Source organism: Tinamus guttatus, unplaced genomic scaffold (genome assembly GCF_059628265.1).
Source record: "Tinamus guttatus ecotype Peru unplaced genomic scaffold, ASM5962826v1 Tinamus_guttatus_pri_ptg000007l, whole genome shotgun sequence".
NCBI classification, from domain to species: Eukaryota; Metazoa; Chordata; class Aves; order Tinamiformes; family Tinamidae; genus Tinamus; species Tinamus guttatus.
The window spans coordinates 1923927-1945532 of record NW_028288541.1 but is presented as its reverse complement, the minus strand read 5'-3'; the positions used below and the strand labels follow the sequence as shown (position 1 = coordinate 1945532).

At 44.2% G+C, this 21606-nt stretch overlaps 1 protein-coding gene across 2 annotated transcripts in view; it reads right to left on the bottom strand.

Moving 5' to 3' along the window:
• The window catches only part of PPP2R2B (protein phosphatase 2 regulatory subunit Bbeta), a 53897-nt gene extending 32965 nt beyond the window's left edge, over nucleotides 1-20932 (bottom strand). Inside the window, exons 1-2 of one of the 2 annotated variants that reach the window (XM_088521641.1) lie at nucleotides 20878-20932; nucleotides 20664-20741 (exon numbers count right to left, since the gene is read on the bottom strand). In XM_088521641.1, coding sequence (XP_088377767.1) covers nucleotides 20664-20741; nucleotides 20878-20887 — 88 coding nt within the window. In that variant the 5' untranslated portion in view covers nucleotides 20888-20932. Of the gene's footprint in view, nucleotides 1-13203; nucleotides 13297-20663; nucleotides 20742-20877 lie in introns of those variants that run through there. The other variant, XM_088521647.1, reaches the window with a different exon arrangement.
• Between the last annotated feature and the right edge of the window lie 674 nt (nucleotides 20933-21606).

Here is a 21606-nt window from a genome sequence, read left to right as displayed (position 1 = left end):
ATAAAATAGGGCAATGGAGCAGCTCCGAACTCGAGAACAAAGTACACCTGGATCAAAGTCACAAATCCCGAATCCTAAGCCCACTCCAACTCCCTTTCCAGTTCTCTTCTCAGTTCCTTAAATAATGCATAGCTACTTCACAAAGATACAGTGCAGATTAATTAGCTAATGCTTTAGAGGTCTTCTTGCAGCCATTTAGTGCTAAGTGCTGCCATTATACAGGTAGCCAAGAGCAGCTGGAGCAGGACCATGGCTGCCACACCACAACACAGTTAATGCAGCGAGCAGGGCGGCCTGGGATCTGCCGAGCTCAGGCATCCAGGCAGCCCCGTGACAGGTGGATGCCGAGCGGTGCGAGCCGGCGCTCGCTGCGCACAGCTGTGACCGCACTGGGGCCGCGCACGGACCCACACCAAGAGAAGCAGCAGCCCTCACCAGAACTCGGCTACGGTCGCGCACGAGCACTTACTTGCAGACCGGCGTGCAGGAGCCTTGTCTTAGGTCCACCCATGGCCAGGCATGGTACCTGCCCCAGCACCAGCACGCGCTGCCGGGAGCGAGCACCGAGAGTGCCCCGTGGAGCGGGGAGCTCCCGGCTCCCTTGTGCGCTCCCACCCAGCTGCCGTCCCCCGACCTCCTGCTCCTGGCCTGGCTCCAAGCACATGCCGGGAGACATCAAGGACAGACAGTCTGGCGGCCGCTTGGACCCTACTCGCATGCAGACATGATCTGCCGAGACCGTTTCCAGAGGAAACCCTGCCAGAAAGTCACAGTGCTGTAATACAACAGGCCAGTGACACTCAAAATAAATCTGCGTAGTGACAAGAACTGAAGATGAAATATGCAGGAGTTTTCAAGGACTCGCTAATGCAAGAGGTGAATTATATTGCCCAGTACGCGCTGCCTAGACGAGAGGAGCCTGGAGCCGCAGCCAGCTGACTGCCCTCAAACCATGTGCTGGAAGAGGAGAGAAAAGTGAGTACTGAGCTGTATACTGGAAAATTTATTACTAAATGCCATGAACATGCATTTGAATGTAAGCGCTGATTACGAATAAATCCACCATATGGCTTTTACAAAGCTGATAAAGCATTTATTTCCCAAATATAGCAAGATCACTCTATGGCAGTCTGTTTTTCCTTTCATAATCTACATCAGAAAATCATTTGCAGTATAGCATGGAATTTGTTAAATTGCTGTCAAATCGTCTGCAGCAGGCCCAGGGCCTGTGCACAGCAGTTATACCTGTGCAGCCCCATCACTGCATCACAACATGGAAATAATCCCTAGGATTTTATTTGGTGGCCTTGATGCAGCCCAGTTGACTGCAGGCGAAGCCACGGACAACTGCCCTCGTGCGTCTCTCCGAGTTCTGGACACGCTTGAGCTCATGGCTCAGAAGGTGAGGAGATCAAGTGTGGGTTTGCCTTCACGGTTGCCTGCCCTCCCCCAAAGCCATCTAAAATAGCTCGTTTTCAAGCAAGCCACCAAAGGAAACAGTGGATCTGCTCCGTCAAGACCAGCCACTGTCTTTCTCTCTTGCCCGAGCTGTTGTCATCATGCAGGCAAACCCAGGCATTGCAGCCGGAGCGATGACCGAGGGCACCAACGAGCTACAGAGGACACAGGAGCACAGAGAAGCCATGGCTGAACTACCTGCAGTCACAGGCAAGGCAGCTACATGACGGAAATATCCCCTGAGCCTGGGAAAGAAGCTCTTAGCTCTGCCCCAGCTGCCATGGGAGCAGGTTTGAGCACCGGACTGCAGGAGGCCCCTGGCAGATCTACTCATGCCGGGTGTCTAACTGCAATGGGGAGAAACTTCCTCACCTGGACAAGGGGAGGAAGGAGAGATTTGCTAAGTCTTATGATGACAGGAGGGGAGATCTGCAATTAAAAACATTTTTATTAAAGCTCAGCTCATTTAATCGAGCTTGTTACTAACCGCACGTTCTGGCCTCGGTGGCAGCAGCTGTTCTCACCACCAAGACCTCAGTGTCACCTCAGTGTCTCTGCAGGGAAGGGAGGCATCAGCCACAGAAGCCCAGACAGAGGATGGGCTGAACACAGAAGAGGACATGCTAACCTGGTGTGTGAGGGGTAATCACCCAGCGATGGAATGTGAATGGAACAGTTTCCACATGGGCAGTGCACAGGAAGGACACAAAACAAAAATAAAAAAACTCCAGCTTTATGGAAATCAGCTCTTCTGCCATACAGGATCCCCAGAGGGGATCATCCCTGGCCTGCACAGGCAGCCATCCTCACCTTCCTCACGTGCCCAAGAAGGAACCATCGCCGCACTAGGGATCTGCAGGGCCGCAGTGGCCGCAGATTTAATTTTAATTTTTTAATTAAAACTTAACAGAGAATTCAAATCTCAGCAAACTTGCCTCCTGCTCAATGAACACTCCCATTTCCCATAACAAACTCTACATTCAGAGATGCTCCTGGCTCTTGGGCAGGGAGCTGCTATAAGCAAACCTGGAAGGACAGACGGGCTTGGGAAATTACTGCAAAATTAGTGCAATTAGTGCAAAAACATACACGTTTCCAACAGTAAATACTGGTCTCCAACTCAGGCTTTGCCTGAACCTAGAACTTCCACTTTTTTCTTTTTTTTTTTTTTTTTTTTTTTTAAATGTACACAACTACTTTAGCATCTGGCCATAAAATTACAGTAGCAAAACATTTCCCCTTGTGACACCAATACAGCAGTGCTTACACAAACAAAGCTTATTTACAGCTACCAGGCACCTTTACGTTGCACCAAGAGGCTGGAACGTGGTTGTTTTGATTCCAACGCTGCAGCTGTAAGTGATGAGACGGGAGCTCAGCCCTCGGCCCAGCTCACACTGACCCCGCTGAGGTCAGAGCCATCAGTGACTCACCAGAAACATGTGCAGGCAGTGAGCACGCACTGACTGGTGCCAAGCAGAGGGTCCACTGTAATAATTAGCTCCCGCAAAAGAGAATGAGCAGAAAAGACAGCTATTTCAGGCCAAGAGCAGGACGGAGAGGCACCCCCAGCTCTGCCTGCAGCAGAAGAGACAGACCCGGGTGAAGCCAGAGCAGGCACATGCTGTGAGCGGCATCAGGGACACCTGCCTTTGGCATCGAGACCCCCATCTGCTTGATAGCTTCACATCTGGCACCAGAAGCTTTAAAACAAACTTTAAGCAATTCCCAGGTGGCCTTTTCGTCATTGGTTTTTGCATTTTCTTTCACAAACTTGGCCTATTCTCAAGATCTCAGTAAGACACACAGTGTAAGGAACACCTGAACTCACTTTCTGTGGTCAACCACAGAAAAATCCGCTGGCTGGAGCACATGAGGAAATAAATATTTCTCTTTTTAACATGTATCACTCAAAAATAGTCCAAAGGCCCAAAGCTTAGCCTAGAGGTGCCCATAAGGTAAAGAGATTAGTTTTAAGGTGCCTCTGGCTGAGCTTTCATGCTAAAAGCCTCTGAAAAGCTAACCCTTAACTTTACAGGCATCTGTGGGGTAAGCTTTAAAATCGGCTCAAATGCAAGTGATTAAACATCATGGCCTTCATCTCCCTCTACGGGTGCCTCCAAAAACTGCCATCTCAAAGGCTGCCAAAAAAAAAAAATTCTTTTCCAGAAAAAAAAAAAAAAAAAAAGAGAAGAGTTGTAGGCCTAAGAGAAAACACCATAAGAGTTATCTCAGGGATGCCCAAGCACATGAATTGCTACACTCATTAGCAATCTTCCAAACCCAAAGAGCTGTTCATACAAATACTCTGGGAATTTAATATAATTTCTAAATACCTTAATTTTAAAAGAAACTCAGCTTGTTCTTTCATTAACCCTGAAGTCTGTGAGTATCAAGGGATTAGGGAAATAACCGCTCTACTTAAAGGCAGGTTTCATTATTCAGTATGGTTTTCACTAAAACAGTCTTTAATTTTGATCTAAGAGTCAACTACACACTCTGCACCCATGACTTGGCAGTGTGCTCGCTGCTTAACCCAGCATTAATTGAGCAGTGAGCAATATGAACACTTCGTATTCATAAAATTAAATGAATTAAATGATCTAAGAGTTAGTTCTGGACTTCATACACGGCAGCAGAAGCTGGGTGGACATTTTTTGCTCAGCCTTTGCCACGCACTCGTACCGAATACAGACCATGGGATGCACGTGTGTACAAGGTGCTTGGACGTGCACAGAGCTCATCAATGGGGACGGCCATGCACCGGAGCCGTTCGGGGAGGTTTCGGGGAGATTCAGGAGGTTTCAGGGCCCAGCGCCGGCTCCAGGGCTGCCGGGCAGCGCGGCCTCATAGCTGGAAGAGCTCACCAGACACTTCCCCACGCGGGGCCAGGCAGGGCAGCGAGGCCGCCAGCACGCGGTGCAGGAGCTGCTCGCACCATCCCATGCAGCACCGACCAGCCAGGCCACAGCTCCTCTGCTCTGTGCACATCTGAACCCGCGAGGCAGGTGCCACCCCCAGCAGATATCCCGTGGGATCTGCTCCTGGCACACCCGCTCCAGGGCTATGCAGCAGCGGCAGCGTGGCCCCCGCTCTGCTCCAGCGTCCCTGCAGATGACGCCCGCGGGCTGGCGCAGCTCCCGCGCGGGGACAAGGGCCCGCTGTGCCCACGGCAGGAGGGATGGCAGTGCCTGGCACCCCCGTGCCTGCCGACCCGCTCACAATCGGTGCCTGTGCCGCCGCTGCAGCTGCCGTGTGCGCCCGCACGCCAGGCACAGCCCTAAGGCCTTCAAGGAAATGTCTATTTGCAAATATTTAATATTTCCCCAATTGATGTTTTACTGATTTATTAAACTGCCTTTTCATTTCTCCCACCCAGCTCTGGTGCGATACGGCTGTATCGGAGCAAGGGATGGTGCGCAGCCCAGCGCACCCCGAGCAGCTCCGCAGCACAGACCAGGACGCACTCTGCTCGGGACTGCCCAGTCACATCCACCAGAGCCGCCCTGGGTTCGCTGGGACACCTCAGGGTCCTGCCAGGACCTCGGCCCCCACACGGCTCCTCTGAGGGCGTTCAGCAGCACGCAGCGAGTGTGGCTCTGTGCACAGCGAGCGCATCCAGCTGCATTAACAGGAACTGCTGGTCATGGGGATGCGCATTAACTACCCTTACCCTAGAGGTTAGCTCTGAAAGGCCTGCTGCAAAACCCAGGTCTCCCCGCAGGAAAAAAACATGGTAAAATGACAACAGTTCACTCTTATTTTAAACTTTCCGAGAGGGTGCCAAGAAGAAGCTTTGTTTTACAAAGTACTTTTAAACTTCAGAAAAAAAAAAAAAAGATTTTTTTGAGATAAATTTGGCTATGGGCTCTACCAATAAGTCACAAGATGCACTACTAGCTCTAATTGCCTTTGATTATGCAATTTTATCTCCCTAAACTAGCAGCAAACCCATCAAGGATGAGTTACACATTTCTCTCGAGGGACTTTCTCACGGCTTCAAACAGCCCATTTCCTCCGCTGGCCCAGCAGGAGCAAACACTTAGAACTGCTACCGTGGTCCCCGCGCTCCCCAGGTGCGGACACGGGAGGAGGAAGGTGACGAGGCTGTCGGGCTGCGGGCGCCCTGCCGTGGTCGCGGGTTGCAGAGCAGAGCAAGAATCACTTCCCGGTGCAACCCGACCTTGTCGGTCGGGTCCGTGCGGCACTTGCCGCGAGGACAGCTCAGCGTTAGGGCCATCTCCAGCACGGACACTGAGGTGGTGCCACCAGCTGAGGTGTGTTGGGCAGGTACCTGTCAAGCATCTGCTGCTTCCCAAGCCCGTCACCAACAGAAGGCTGGACCTAGAGACCTCTGAGCCCTTATCAGCCCTTTCCTCATGTATCGTCTTCTCCCTGGACATTTCCATGCTAATTTCAATAATTATCTCTTAACACTGTCACTTATATCTTGAAAGAAGCAACACAGCAGGGTATTTTTCTGCAGTATATCTCCCCTCATTCAAAACCTCAGGCTGACTTATTCATTCATTTCTTGCTAAATGTAAAGAGCGTGGAGACCAGCTGGATGGCAGTAAGGCTCCAGAATCCACCCAGCATGACAAAAATCTTGTCTAAGCAGCATTGTAGTGGTCACTAAGTTATTTGCATCACTAGGAAACATGTAAGTAAGAGTCATAAAATCATATTAAACTCCAGTAAATTCTCTAAATTAGGAGATACTGACACTTGTTGGTGCTGAACAAACACTGATTTTATTGCTGTACAAACACTGCTTCACCTTACACACAGAACTGACCCCAAAACCTCGGTCCCGACCTGAACTATGGTCAGTAGACACTTTCTGGGGAGGGTGGTCTATAGTCCCAACTAAGAAAGAATCTACTTTGCAAAAGTATCTGGGAAATATAAAATGTTACAGAAGTACCAAGGTTTATGACATTGATGCAGTAATTAGGGTTAATAGAATCAATAGTTATGGATGTTCCACTACCAAAAAGTTTTTCTGACCTATTTCCACACTATTTCCACTTTACTTTGGAAAAGTCACAATAAATACTAGGCTCTCCTCTATAAAAATACCTATATTATTCTTAGGAAAACAAAGAAATTCATATATAGACAAGAACATTTGTTACTTCCGAGTTCTGTGGCTTGCAAGCACTTAAGAGGCCTGGACCACCTTACCAGAAGTGTATAAATGCACTGTAGCCCAGACTTCCAAACCCAAATAAAACAGAGGAATCACATTTTCTATTCTCTGTCTTTTGCAAGCATACATATTCTAACTCACAAGCATTCCCAGTGCAATTCCACAACCCCGTGCACATGGCAAACAGCGTCAGGGCTGTTCACGAGCTATAGCTGGGACCTGTCCCCAATGTGCAACAGGAGGCAAGCACCTCAAAATCCTAAAACCAAAGTTTACAAAGACAAAGGAAAACTAAGTTAATCAGAAAACTAATGAGTAAATCAGCCAGCCATAATTGCAATTAGCAGCTATAAAAAAGAAAAAGAAGAAGAGCAAACAAGTTTAATGAATGTAGCATTCATCTCTTACAAATAACCTATTTCTAGGTCATTTCTAACCATAACCTATTTCTTTTGAATTCAGGTTGGAATTAGTAGTTTGTTTGTTTTGAAATATACCACTAAATAGTCAGTCCTGAATGAGTTTTCATTTTGTCATCCAGATTTTTTTTCATTGCTGTATCAAACACATGTCATTGCACACATTATGGTTTGTTACAATAATAAGTATAGCAACTATACTTCAGCAGTCAGACACTTGATAGTCTTTCATATTAAACATTAATATTTATGTAATTATTATTAACGGCAAAGTTAGTGAGTGAACTGAAAGCAGACATATTTCTGTTGCTTGCAGATTCACACCCGCACCAAACTAATATACCATTATGCAGGAAACACAGACTGGTCGAAAAGAACGTCCACACTCGTTGGTATAAAATACAAAGTGATTTAAGATCTTTGGTCAAACTTAAATCAAATTTGAAAAGAAAAAAAAAAATCAGAAGCTACTGAAAATCAGGCATTAGCCTGGCTTTCAAACGAATAATGCAAGGAAAGATTCCCTAGGAACATTAAAAGGTTTTTAAGGGTAGAAGCATTGCCTAAATGTCAACTGAAGTATTCAAAAGAATTAATACTTCCACAAACCAGTCAACCTTTCAGAATTCTGCTCAGAGAACTAGACAAGCTCCCCCCCCCATTTCTGTTCAGTTAAATTCTAGAACAAAAACATATCTATGACTAAAAGGTGGGTGACTACATGACCTCAGTGAACTCATTTCCCTTCTTTGTGCTTATTTCCTCATCTGCAGAAAAGGATATTGTTCTTGTAATTCAAAGGCTTTTTTTCCTGAAGGTTACCTAAATGGGGATTTCAATGATCTCAGATATCCTTGAGACAAACAGCTGCAGAAACACAAAATCCTTGTGCTAAAAATCCCACTGTTGTTTTTGATCAGTGTTGTTCTATTTATTCTGAAATTCGTGTTTTGTAAACACACAGCCCAAACCAATGAGCTGCTACAGCCTATCCTGAGCTTTAAGCAATAGTAACTAATACTAACTTAAGCATAGATAAGTACAGACATGTCAGGGCCTTTGTCACTGACCCCTCCTTGGCAAGTCATGAACAATAATAGCTCACAGTTTGATCACATATTCTGTGATCAAACGGCTATTTGGATAAATTTTCCATGCAAACACCACCGCAAGAACACAGCAATTAAAAGCAGTGGGTCTTCATCTTATCTAATGGCTCAATAAATGTTTTTCTTCAGCAATATTCCTCATTCAAATACTGTGAGGAATAGTAATTGAGCCAAAAAGAGAAAGAGTAACTGGTAGACTCAAATCAAACTCAGCTCTTCTTTAAGTAGATATACCTTTCAGGAGTCCATGAGACACAAGTGCGGGCTTCTATGCACTGCTGAATAACACTGAATTTAAACACGTGTCATGAAGAACCTGTTTAAATGCCTCACTGAGCTGTAGTATTAAGGCTCAACTAGTCAGTATTTGCAAAGGATCGCAAAACCCCACACTGAACGCCAAGCCACACACATTGGCGCGAGGAGGACTGGTATTTCTGGATGACAGCAAGTATCTTGCATTTGATTGCAGTAACATTGCATGATAGAAACATATTGAATGTTCATAGTCCAAAATGACTTTAATATTTATTGCTTGACTCTTTACAAGTTTTACTTCTGAAACCACCTTCCTTTACAGCATAAAATAAAAACTTTATTGTATTTACTCTTATTTTTGTATTAAAAAACCCATATGCTTCAAAAATGAGGCTTTTCTTAAGTGAACCAATAATTAACAGTTCTCAAACACCTTTTCAGAACTGACAAGCATCACTTGATTTTCTTAACTTCGGACTTTCCCTCAAGCTGAAGGGATTGTCTTATGACTGTAATCATCTGTTTCTACGGCTGGCCAAATACATTTAGTTTTACCCCTGGCAGATAACAGGACAAAATCCAATCCAGGCCCTGACCTTGGTCGGATGAGTTGAGCTATGTAATGCAGAATTGGCCCGTAAAGGACCCCTGGTCCAGCACCACTGACACCAAGACGCTGCACCCCGTCGGCAGCGTACAGCCACACCACATCGAGCCCTGGGACACACGTCGCACCGGCTTTCTCCCGATGCACCCCATCCTTCAGCACTATTGACCCTAGTCTAGCAGATCTGCAGCGTTGTTACGATGAAATAATGACGTGCATGATTCCCATGGCCACTGATAACGTTACTGCACTCTGCAACTTCACAGCAAAGGGAGGCAGAAGAGCAAACTGGTCTGCGAGGAAACAAACGTGAATCCAGCTGCAACTTTCTAAAGCCATTTCGCAGGCAATGCTGAAATGGATGAACAAGTGTACCTGAATCTCAGGTTTGTTACAGCTTGGTGCACGGCCCTTGCCCTCTGTTCCAGGTTCTCTGCTGAGCCAAAACTTCTAATTTGTAGTACTGGGAATCTTCTGAACCAAATCTTACATTAGACCATCATGTGCTCTTATCAAAATTTAAATAAAAATAATTTTGTCACTTAATATAGTTTTGTATATCATCTCTCACATGTCATTGTAAACCACAACAGAAAGCCACTGCTGCTGGGGTTGCTCCCAGCTCCAGAACAAAGGCCTGGAGTGCACTACGCACTGCAAGATATTCTCCACAAAGCCATAGTCAGACAGGAGCATTTATCAGAGACATCTTGAGTCCTGTAAGAGGATGCTGGTTCTGCTCTGCAGAGAAACCACATACCCAAGGGATGTCAAGTTCCAGTCTGGGCAGAGCAAAGCAGAGACCAGAAGCACATCCAGAGGAACAGGTGATGCACAGTACGGACGATGCACAGGTAGGAGGGAAATCAAAAAGATGCTCCTGCCAGACTGAGGGTGGGGAGGAACCTTCCCTGCAACAGGCTCAGCCACGCTGCTCCTTGGCTGCTTACGGAGCCAAACCCGGCCGAGAGCCTTGCGGAGCAGTGCCGAGCCGAGCGCAGGGCCGAGCAGCCTGCCTGGGCTCGGAGGCGCTGCTGCTGCTCCCGCTGAGACCGGCCGGGAGCCGCGCTCCCACAAACGCCCCTCAGACAGGCCGAGCAACTGCAAGGCTGGTACCACAGCTCTGCCTGCAGCAGAGGGTAATGCGATTTCACTCGACTGTATACAGCTGTTTTGCATTAGCCAGCCATAATGCTAATTATTTCTTTTCATTCATTTATCTGTTTGCAGTGAATGACAGAGATCATATGCCAACTTCTTTACTCAAAAAATGCAGGTACAAGCATTGGAATCTGCTCCTGTTGGACACAATATATTGTAGTTTTTATATGCCGTACTGGTCTTTTAGCCACTCTTAGTTCTGGTTCATTACATAGTTATATAAACTCTCCAGACCCCAGTTTCACCCTGAATTAATGATATGCACCTGGTAACTGGTGGAAAAATAGTTCTGTACACCTATTCTTAATGTATTTCTGTAATGCATAAGAATAAATAGAACAGCAGTATGGTACTCTTTCTTGAATTCTACTTTTTCCCTCAGTAGTCTCATATGACCTCCCCTGAACCAGCAAGATTTGTTTTTCCATTGAATTACTTACTCCAGTAAAAAAAAAAAAATCCAAAAATGACTTATTCAGAATATCTTAGGGAACAGTGTCTTTAGACAAAGTCAAAATGAAAACAAAAGAAAGCTTTTAAAAAAAAATAGTTTTCAAAGACAGAACTTCAGATTTAGTCTGACTTGTTTTAAGCAGTTGAAATTATCCCAATAGATTTCAGAGTGGGGGAGGGAGAAAAAACAAAACAAAAAAGACTGTCCCTAACCCCTAACCTCCGTTCAACCAAAGCCAAATAGCAGTAGATGATGACACTCCAGGCTAAATTAATGCACTGAAGCCCTTCAGGTTTGACCCCTCCATGCTGTGCCTAGAGCTCTACCACTTTCTTGGTGAAGTAAACAGGGAGGAAGCCAGGCCATGCACTCTCTCACCAGATTCCCTTAACTAGATTCCCCCTGGGAGCTCAGATTGGCTTCAATCTCCTCCAAAAGAGCCACGAGCACCCACTGCTACAGTGTTTGTTTAGGTTTCACTTTGGTTATGGATGAGGTGGCTAATTCAATCTTTTCACCATCTTAAATTAGATGAATGAGTATGTAGAAATCTGGGTAACAGGAAGGTTGTTTTTGGCCTTGTTAAGAAATTATCAGATGGTTACAGTTTTATTCCAGAATTTCCCATGTGTTTTTTGCTCACATTACTTATGCCACTTTTAACCACTCCTCCTTGGTTTGCTTTTACAGTGTTACACTCAAGCAACTTTTCTGGATTCCTACTTTGCCTATGCTAATTCAGAACCAGCACGGGTAAGAAGAAAAAGATTTCTACATAGGAGGTGCAGCTTTGATCTTGGCGTTTAAAGAGAATAAAACCAAAACCAGATGGATGAAACTGAATTCTCACACTCAGCTTCATCCACTTTTTCCCCCTAGTTTTGGGGTGGCTCAATGGTTTCTGCAGAGGCAAGAAACACCTCTCAATCACTGCTCACTGCTGTTTAGGAACACTGCAAAGCGACTGTGTTCCCCTTGCTCACCTCGGTTCACACAGAATTCCGATACACCCAAAATCGGCCTATTGGCCTGTTTTGGTGCATAGGGGACTATTTAAGGTGTCTTAGAAACTGGCAACTCATATAGTTACCACACATCTGATTTCTTGCATGCCTACAGTCCTCCAGGGCCTCCACAAGGCCAACACTCCCAACAACAAGTTTCGGCCTGAGAAGGGCCACACAGCAGCTTCTCTTCCTGCAGGCCCCAAAATCAAATGCCCCTGCCCATCAGGTGCAAAACTAAGGCCCTCATTTACAAACCAGTCAATTTTACTTTTTTTTTTTTTCCTTTTTTAAATACAAGAACGGTGGTCAGAAAGACTACCTGACACTATGATCACACAGTTGCACTGCTTGAATATACAGAAAATAGGCTATTTTACAGAGCTGTCCTACATACACTGCACATTTTACATTAAAACTGAAACATTTTTTTCAGATAGTGTTTTAGGTAAATGCCACAGAGAAACATTAGTTTCCACCATCAAAAGTAAGTTAAATTTTAAACACCTTGATATATGAGGCAAAGAATTGTAAACAGAAGACTTTTCTGCCCATCAGCTACAGATTATTTCTCTTGACAACAGTTATTTACAACAAGCACTGCCAGAAGCTCTTTAGCACCAAAACTCAAACACCTGCAAATCCTCTCCCTTTGCTGTATCACCGTGGCCTTTCCTTGACACACGTGCAACATAAAGCAGGGTTTGGCTGCTAATTTCTTCATGGTACCACGGGTCTGGGCAGTGCCATGCTTTGTCAAATGAGCGGGTTACCTCAGAAACCAAACACAGTTTGGGCACACCAGAAAAAGCACCGCAACTCCACACAGGAAAGTAACGTCAGTGTGAAATTTTGATGCTGCTAAGCTGTCTGAAGTGACTGCAGATAATTCACAAAACTGTCAGATAGTTCACACCTAGCAAATACACACACAGTCCTACCGGACAGGATTACAAATCAGCATGGATGAGGATTTTCTGTGGAAGAAGTCTGGGTGAAGTGAGGGCTTGCTAAATTCCAGACATGATACTTTGCATTCCTGCCCATTAAACACAAAGTTCAAACCCTCTTAAGCACATTTCATTTCTCCAAATAGCTGCAGAACTGTTTCTGTTGAGACCTGAAACAGGTTACTGAACAGAGCAAAAGAGCAGATATCAGATCTAGCAGTTCCTGCATTTGACTGTTTTGATATTCTAGGGAATACACAGATTAACTAAATGATATGATTAAAAATTGCATAAAGCTGTAAAGTGTGCAGCACAATAATCAGAAAGTCTTCCTTAAAGCTCGTCTTGCTTCTTGCATGGCTAGTGCAAACTTGATAGCAAAATAACATGCATTTACACGAATAACCAGAATCATTTTCTGCTGAGTGTTCAAGTGCCTTCCAAACATTTTTTTTCTGGCGTTTTAGCTTTCTCCTGCGGGAAACAATAATGCAGTAACAGCAGCTTCCCGCTGCGTTCTGCGAGGGGAAGCCGCTGCCGGCCGCACGGGCTGCGGAAAGCGATGGCAGCGGCGCGCGGGCGAGCGGCGGCCCCTTCCCGCTGCCTGCCCGCCCCGCCCGGCGCTCAGTACCTTCTGCGTGGCAGCTGCAGGACAGGATGGTGCTCGGCGGTCTGAAGATGTAAGGCAGATAGCGTGAGAAGCATTTCATCTTCCAGAAAATGGTTAAAAAATAAAATAAAAAAAAAGACTGGAAAAAAAGCATAAAAAAGCTTAAAAAAAAAAACATACACATATATATAAAAATAAAACCCCGGCAGAGGCGGCTCAATCCATGAGGGCGTTTCGGGTGCAGGAGTGGCTGCGGGGCCGGCTCGGGGGGCAGCGCGGCCGGGAGCGGCGGGCGGCGGGCCCCATGTCCGGGCCGCGCGCGCCGCGCACCGCAGTGGGCTCCGCGCACGGGCAGCGGCTCCGCGCGGGCTCCGCGCACGGGCTCCGGCTGCAGCGCGGCGCCGGTGCCGCCCCGGACGCCCCCGCCGGGCGGGACGGGGCGCGGGCGGCTCCCGCGGAAGCGGGAGGGAAAGGGGAAGTCCCCGCAGTCCCTGCGAACACGGTTCCCGGTACTGGGTCGCGGACTCCTCCGGGCTGGCCGCTCCGTTCGGACCCTCCGTGCCCAGGTGAACGCCCGGCCCGGCGCAGCCGAGCAGACCTGCCTATCTCAACAGCCCTCTGCTCTCTCCCCCGAGAGCTCATTTTTAGGGCAGGAATTTCTCATAGCTGAGCGCATCCAAATGCTCCCTGCTCAGGCTGAAAAATATGCTGAAAAATATACCAAAAAATACTAAAAAAAAAAAAAAACACTGTCTTGAGAGGGCAGATGGAAGAAAAGATTCTTAATGCGGGGTCAAGTTACTCCTGTTCAGTTCTCTTGTTTTTCTGCTAATTGCCATATGGATAAGCCCTTTCTTTACAACCCAATCACTTACAGTTGTTGCCTTTGCAAGGCTCTGGGCTACTCCTCAGATTGGGTTGCTAACCTGCCTGGGGTATTTCTGATTTTTCTGATTGGCAGATGTGATCATTTATACCAGTGATGTGCAGCACCTGTGCCAGTGGAGAGAGAAGCTTTTTATTTCACTTTAATCTGCTTCTCTTTATTCAAAATGTCCCCTCTGGACTTTAAAAACCAAACAGAACACTCCCGGCCAAGCCTTACTGCTTGAAGGTGACAGCTCACTGTGACTGTGTGATATAAGGGATGGCCAAAGTTTAAATACTCCCATGTATCTCTAGCCCATCCCTGAAAACAAGATACGAACTTAAAAGACTGGATTTGTAAAACACTTTTCATGCCAAGTCACTTTATAAGTTCATATATGACTCACACTGTAGGATTATTTAACACACCAGTCTGGAAATTTAAGCCACTATCTCTGAAGAAAACACAGCTGTTTCACTGCACCCAGAAACTACAATCAGGTTTATTTGAGAAAGTGATGAGTGCCCTCTCCGGGTGAAAGGACAAGGCAGATTTAGGTGCAGTATGCATAATTAAACCACATCACAGATGTGAAACTGCAATTACATGCTCGTAATGATCAGAGAGGCTTAAGCACCATTTTCATAATGGTCTACCACAAAACGTGGGAAAGGCCCAAGCAGTTTTACGATGATTCTGGAGTCAAGATCATTTCAGAAAAAGTCAGGCTACCTATAAGTTAGGTCAGCCAAGAATGGTTCTAGAGAAACTGTTCACCTAGACCAAATAAAAAAAAGAGTGCATTACTATTCTGATACCCATTCCAGCATGTGGCTTACACTCTACATGTGTGGGCATGTGTCACCCAAACAGGACACGGGTATTCTGGTCACCTGAGGATGACCGTGGTGCTTCTTGTGTACCCCAGAAGCAGTCTTTGATTCTGCACAAGATTGAACTAGGAGCATCGAATGAACCTAAGAAGAAGCACAAGGAGACGCATTACACACGGTTAAACTGTGGGGTTCCTCACAAGGGGGCACTTTGAAAGATTACATAGGTAGAAAGAGCAGTTCAAAAACAAGCTCAAAGATTCACTGAGCAAAATGAAAGCCAGATACCATTTTGGGTTTGAGAAGTGCCTGAGTCATAATTTGCAGGAGACTGGCAGACTGTCTGGGGGTGTATGATAATATCTGTGCATTATGCTGTCTCCAGAATGACCACTGCTGCAGGCGGAGGGCTGGGCTACACTGGCCTTTGTTCTTATTCAAAATGGTCGTTCCTGTATTTTCGCATTTAATAGCATATATGATATGAAACTAGTAATACCTTGCAATAATAATACAGTTCCTGAGCTTGATATGCAACAATAAAAGTTACTTTTGCAAACTTATTTTTGATGTTCTGTTATTTTTGCATGGTACAGTAAAGGACCCCTTCCCAAACAGATAAAAGCTTAAAATTCTGTTTTGAGACCTTACAGGTCATTTTGCCGGTCAGAAGTAAGATACAAGACAGGGAGCAAGGACCTGAATCTGTGTTCCCCCCCGCCCCGCCTTTTTTTCTTTTTTTTTGGCCACTGCTCACATGCATTTTGTTTCATTCTCCACTCTAGAGAATCCTTTGACTTTACACTCCGCTCTAGTGCCCAATTCTAAACATAGAGCTAAACTTTGCACTTAGTGAGCAGGGAGCATCGAGATTTAACATGCACACATAACCAGCTACATCTGTTTGGAAAATATTACAGAATCAATGCTAGAATAAACAGTTCAAGTCGGATCTATCCAAAGCAATTCCCCTTGCAGTTTTAAGCATGGGGAACTCGGAGCTCTCCCCCTTATGCTAGTTCCTATCAGCAGAAGCCAGCTGCATCACGCAGCTGTGAAGGCCAGAGGAGTATGTTACATGTTTCACAGGACGACAACAGGAAACTCCACTTCTTTTCAAGTATGGCCTTTCTTCATTGAAGTAACTCCAGCAAATGGCTGGTAAAACTGGGAAATACCAGTTTCTAGAAGGAGATGTAATAGCAGGCTTTCACTAGCTGATTATTACATATTCTTTACTTTTTTTGTTTAACCTTTTCAGCCACAAATTCTAGATCTAGAATGGCGCAGCACCAGACTGCAAGAAAGCCTGTGCTGGACTGAGTTAGGTATCAATGCACATGACCGAGGTGCCGGTGGAAGGAAGATGTGGACCATGCCTTAACTTCTACCTGTGGCCTCTACTCACCTGAATGCCAGTGCTGATAGAGAAATCTTTCTGTATCATTCTCTCTTCTCCTCCTGCAAAGTTATGCTCAGAGAATTACCTGCAATTTTCCTGGCCAAGTAGAAGATCAATATCAACAAACAGAATGTATCACTGTTCGAATCTCATTTCTTCAGCTTTGTGAGCTCTGAAATCACCCTCTGTACTTGATCGATGGTATGGATTAAAGAAGCCCTTTCTAAGAAATTATTTATACCTTTTTATAAATAGAAGATTGTTTTAAACTTGAGAATTACATAGGAGGAATAGCGATCCAATGAAAAATTAAATGATCTGGAAAAAAAATAGTCTTACTGCAATTTAAGGCTGGTTTGATAAAGTCACAATCATTTAATAGTGAAACAGCTTTGATAATGCTCCATCTCATTTTGTAAAGGTTCTCCTGATGCCAAACATTTGAGATATCCTTGTGGGATGGCTACAAAACTGAAGTTTATTCATTTGAGAGACCCACAGCAGGATGTGGCAAGTCTGGTTTGCAATCTTAGCTACACAAGGAGTAGATAAAGGCCCAGAATACAATGTCTAGCACTGGGAAGCAAATGAAGACCGGCACTGACAACCCTCATACTGTGTCACTCATTCTCATAGCCGAGAGCTAGAAGTTTATTCCACCAATGGGACTCGACACAATTTTGCTATTGATGTAGCTCCTATTCAAGGAGGGGACAATAAAAATGACTGCTCAAGGACTAGTCCAAATCCTAGTGCCCTTTGGCCTTGTTCTCAGGAGTCCAGGAAGATTTGCCCCAGCTCCGATGCCGGGGTTGTCTCTACAGCTCCAGAAGGAGGGCTGTATTTCTTCCTAAAACCACGTCTCTCCTCTCTCTATGCACTTTTAGGTAGAGCTATATCATCCCCATACTGCCTATGTCAATCTGTATCATCTACTTATCAACACAGAGACAAATTACGGAGAATCAGAGGTTACATGAGCCTCTGGAATAAATATCACCCACACAGAGCCGAGAAGTGACTTGCTTAAGGTCACTCAGGAACTCAGAATCTGTTGAAACAGAAGCCATACCTGAGTCCTACCCATAGGACTGAAACCTCTAAATATTGTGCCTCTCCTTCATCATGTGTATGGATAGGGAGAGCCTCCGCTGTATACTACAGAAAAAATATTATTTCCATTTAAAATATAAAATGAATATGAGCATAAAAAACAGATTCATTCTACCTCATTAAAATTATGGACAAGAAAAAAAATATTCTCTATTGTGGTTCGCATCTATTTAAATATTTATATTCAAGTTTTGTGTTCCATTAACAGAATTTCACTACTCATGCAAAAATCAGGATGTGTATTTCAGCTTCATTAGCAAGCATCACAAAAAAGAAACTCAGACATAAGAACACAAGACCGTTCTGCCCCAGCTTGGTTAGCCTGCAGACAATTAGTCAACACTTGAAATCTTTAGTTTGGACCTGTTGATTAGATATCCGTATGATCTGGCAAGCATAGATATGTGCAAGCACATTTGCTAAAAATTCCACACTCACTGGAAATGGCCGTTGGTCATGACAGCGTGCTTATATATCTGAAAATATTTCAACAGCAAAATATTCCAGACATTGGGTAGAATACCTGACTTCATGAGGACCATTTTCAGTTAGCCATTACTAATTATACAGTAGCTTGCCATTTGATCGCTATTTATTATATGTGTGCTGTACAGTTGAGTAATTGAGCGAGGCAGAAGTGTGAGTGCCGAATCCCCGCGTGCCTGCCCGAAGCGCACGCGCCCACCGGCACCGCGGCCCTCGCGCCGTGCCCTGCAGCAGGGGCCGGGGGAGCTGCCCCGGCAGGAGGGTTTGTGCTGTGAATCCCCATTCCCAAGAGGACCAGAGAAAATCCCACCTCTTCAGTGTGCACAAATCAGCACTCTACACCACACTGCTAATTACCATTAAACAAGTATGAGGTAAGCTCTCTGAAACTTGTTTCCTACTAGCAGCAGTGAAAATATAGTTCAAAGCAGTGTGACGCCGCAGAGAAAATCAACGTCATCTACTTTATATTTAATATTTAAATCACTCTTTGTCCAAACAGCTGAGAAAAGAAATCTTAGACATCCCATCTAAGCATAAAAGATCTCATTCATTTGAACAGTTGTGTTGAGAGAACTAAAGAATCAATCAGAGCACCAATTTCATTAGGACAAGTACTACACATTATGATACCATATTTCAAGCTAGGGAATGCAGCAGACAAGGAAAGAAAGAAATACAAAGTGTGTGTATGTGGGTTTATGTGTGCATAGAAAACACTATGCAAATAGAATTACTCTCTGCAGCTTCTTAAAATATCCTTTAAAAGGCCAAATTGCAGTGTATTCTGTTGCAGGCGGCAAGCTCCTCTACTTTTAAAGACATAGTATATGTGACAGCAATATTCCCTTTCAACTAACAGTACACAGCTGCATACATTCCAATAATTAATTACATTTTGTACATTTGGGATGCTTGAATGATACCAAGAATTCTGAAGTTCAGAAAAGGGCCATGAAGACTTATGAACCAATAATTCATGGATGAACTTTTAATGAAGGGGAGACACTGGAATGATGTGATCACATATTTATAACATGTGATTCATGTGTATGTACATCTGTACACACACACATATAGACACATATTCCCATGCAAACACAAACAAAAACAGTGAACAGCCAAGAGCCCAAACTCATATCTAAAATACTCTCTAAGCTTTCTGCCCAATCGTGGTAACACCATCTGTTCCTGTTGACAAGATTTTACAGATCAATTTGATTTCTTTTTGTTATTTATTTCTGAATATGGCCTTTAAAGTAATATATCTGAAACGTTTCTATTCCATGGCTCCAGGTTACTCCATGCAAAGATTACAACAGCCCTTTCTGTCCCCATGACTCTGTATTCCTCTGACATTGAGAATCAAATGTGAAAAATAACAACTTATAGCTATCTGCTGATAACAGGTTACATGAAGAAAGGGTAGTGAAAAAGAAGAAGCAAATTACCACTTTATTAATCCTGAACTGGCAAACAAGTACTCTTGACCTTTTAAAATGATTTTCAGATTCTACAGTAAAAATTCAAATCACTTGGAATCAGTTCCACAAAAAGTATCTTAATGTAAAAATGCTGTGGCTTTTGTTACAGTTATTTTTTTCTAGAGATTTAACAAATTGTTAAATAGCCTGAGTTTTGTGCACAACTGTAGCCTTTAGAGGTTATAGACAATAACCCTCTTCTGCAAAAGGCATAGCAAATAACCGCCACTGAAGCAGACGGAATAACAGTCTGTGGAGAAGTTAGGGCTCTTTTATGAGCAAGTGTCAGAGAATAACCCAGTTCTAACTCAGTTGCTAACCTGATTCCCTCCTCAGTGTTATAAGACTTTGCTTTTAAAGTAAACCTCATGTTTCAGGAAATACAATAAAACAGAAGAAATACATCCTGTAAGCCAGCTCAGTTCCTGCATTTATTTCTCACATACAGAGCCATTCAGTTGGAGCAATGAAATGCTACTAGTAGTGCCTACACACTGGTCTCCAGCAGCAAACATCGACAGAGCTCTGCCATTGCAGTTAAACCTTGCAAAAGGAGAAAGGAAGATGAAAGTGGGAAATAAGAGTAAGAAAATTACCATTAAAAAGTTAAAAATAGAACAATCAATGCAGGAGGAGCAGGACTGAAAGAATACATTGAACTTCAAGGTCAAGAAAATTAAATATTTTTCTTTTTGATTGCCCATGTTTTTTCAGTCAGAATGGGTGTGCTTGCAGGGAGGGAAGAGCCCAAGTCATTCAGAAGCACAATCACCCCAAAAGCTACTGGATGTGTCTTGTGCTCATAAATTCTCAAACTGCCTGTTCGAGGCAGTCCCTTATGCATACTTGTGTAAGTGTGTACACTGCAAAATATTTTAACCCCAGATACAAGAATGAGCAGTATTTTAATACTTATGTCAATACCCTTGCTATCAGAAACACAACCCAGCTGATTCCAATAAAGGTTATTATGGTGGAAGAGGTGGTCTCATAATTCCCTGAAATGCTCATGTAAATAAAGGCTGAAAATACAAGGAAATGTACTTCAAGGCTCTTGATATGCTTAAGACATAATGCCTTCAAATTTATAGTTTGGAAGCTAGTTTTAGTGACTTATATTTTCAAATATGTAAATACTTGAGCAAAAGCAGAAAATAAAAGAAGTGTAACTCAACTCTGCCAGCAGTTTCACCCAACATGTAAGCAACCCCCTCCACACACGCATTAGGTAAAGAGCATGTGACTAACAAATCAATTATCTTTGATCAAAGCAACAAAATAAAAAGTAAACCTACCTTCTGTCACCCCAATGTCAATAGTTCCTTTTATTTGACTGAAGCACCACAGCACATCCTGCATGAGGTTCCCAAATCCTGCCAGAAGAACACATGCAGAAAGAAGATACACTTCTGTGCAGATAGCCTGCTTTCGAGCAAACATGCACATACACACATACAAACCGGCACACAAACATCTGCAATCCCTGTACAGAGGGAAATACTTGCTCACCTGGTATCATTCTTCCACACAGAGTGCAAAGCTAGCACTGCAGAACTGAGAACATTATGCCAGCGCTATGAATTGCCCGTCTGTGTGTTTGCCCTGTACCATGGTAGGGCTATTTTGAACACGGTGCAATTGGAGCCAGTCCCCTCTACATCACTGGCAGCATCACAGAAGAGTCAGGAGGCCCTGTAGTCACGGTCTTTGTCACAGCCTCTCTTCATCAGAATACTAATGCCCCAAATCATTTCCATCATTGCTAAAAAGGGAGTGAAGCAAGAAACAAAGAGCTACTACAACAACAACAACAACAACATTATTCTTCCCAGATTATGGCCAACTTAGTTGTGAACTGCTTGGCAATGATTCTCAGCAGAGGAAAACTGCATCACAATAACGTTATCAAAATTTTCCTGGAATCAGAAGTGCACTGTATTTCTTTTAAAAGAATACTACAGGCATTTCTATTATTAGGCATTTTAGTAAACTGTATCTCTCTAAACTGCTCTTGCGGCTGTAGCGATACTTTCTGTTAAAATACTGAGAGAAATCAGTATTTTATCTACTGCTGCTCATTCTCTTGACAGCAAATTTTTCCTTTTTGTAATGCAGTTTTCACTGTAGCACAAAAAATATACAGCCTCAAAGGACAACCTTCTTCCTTTTAACACACATTTTATCTCAAAGCACTTTTCAAACATGAAAAAAGCAGCAGAGGGGAGTAATGAAAGAAGG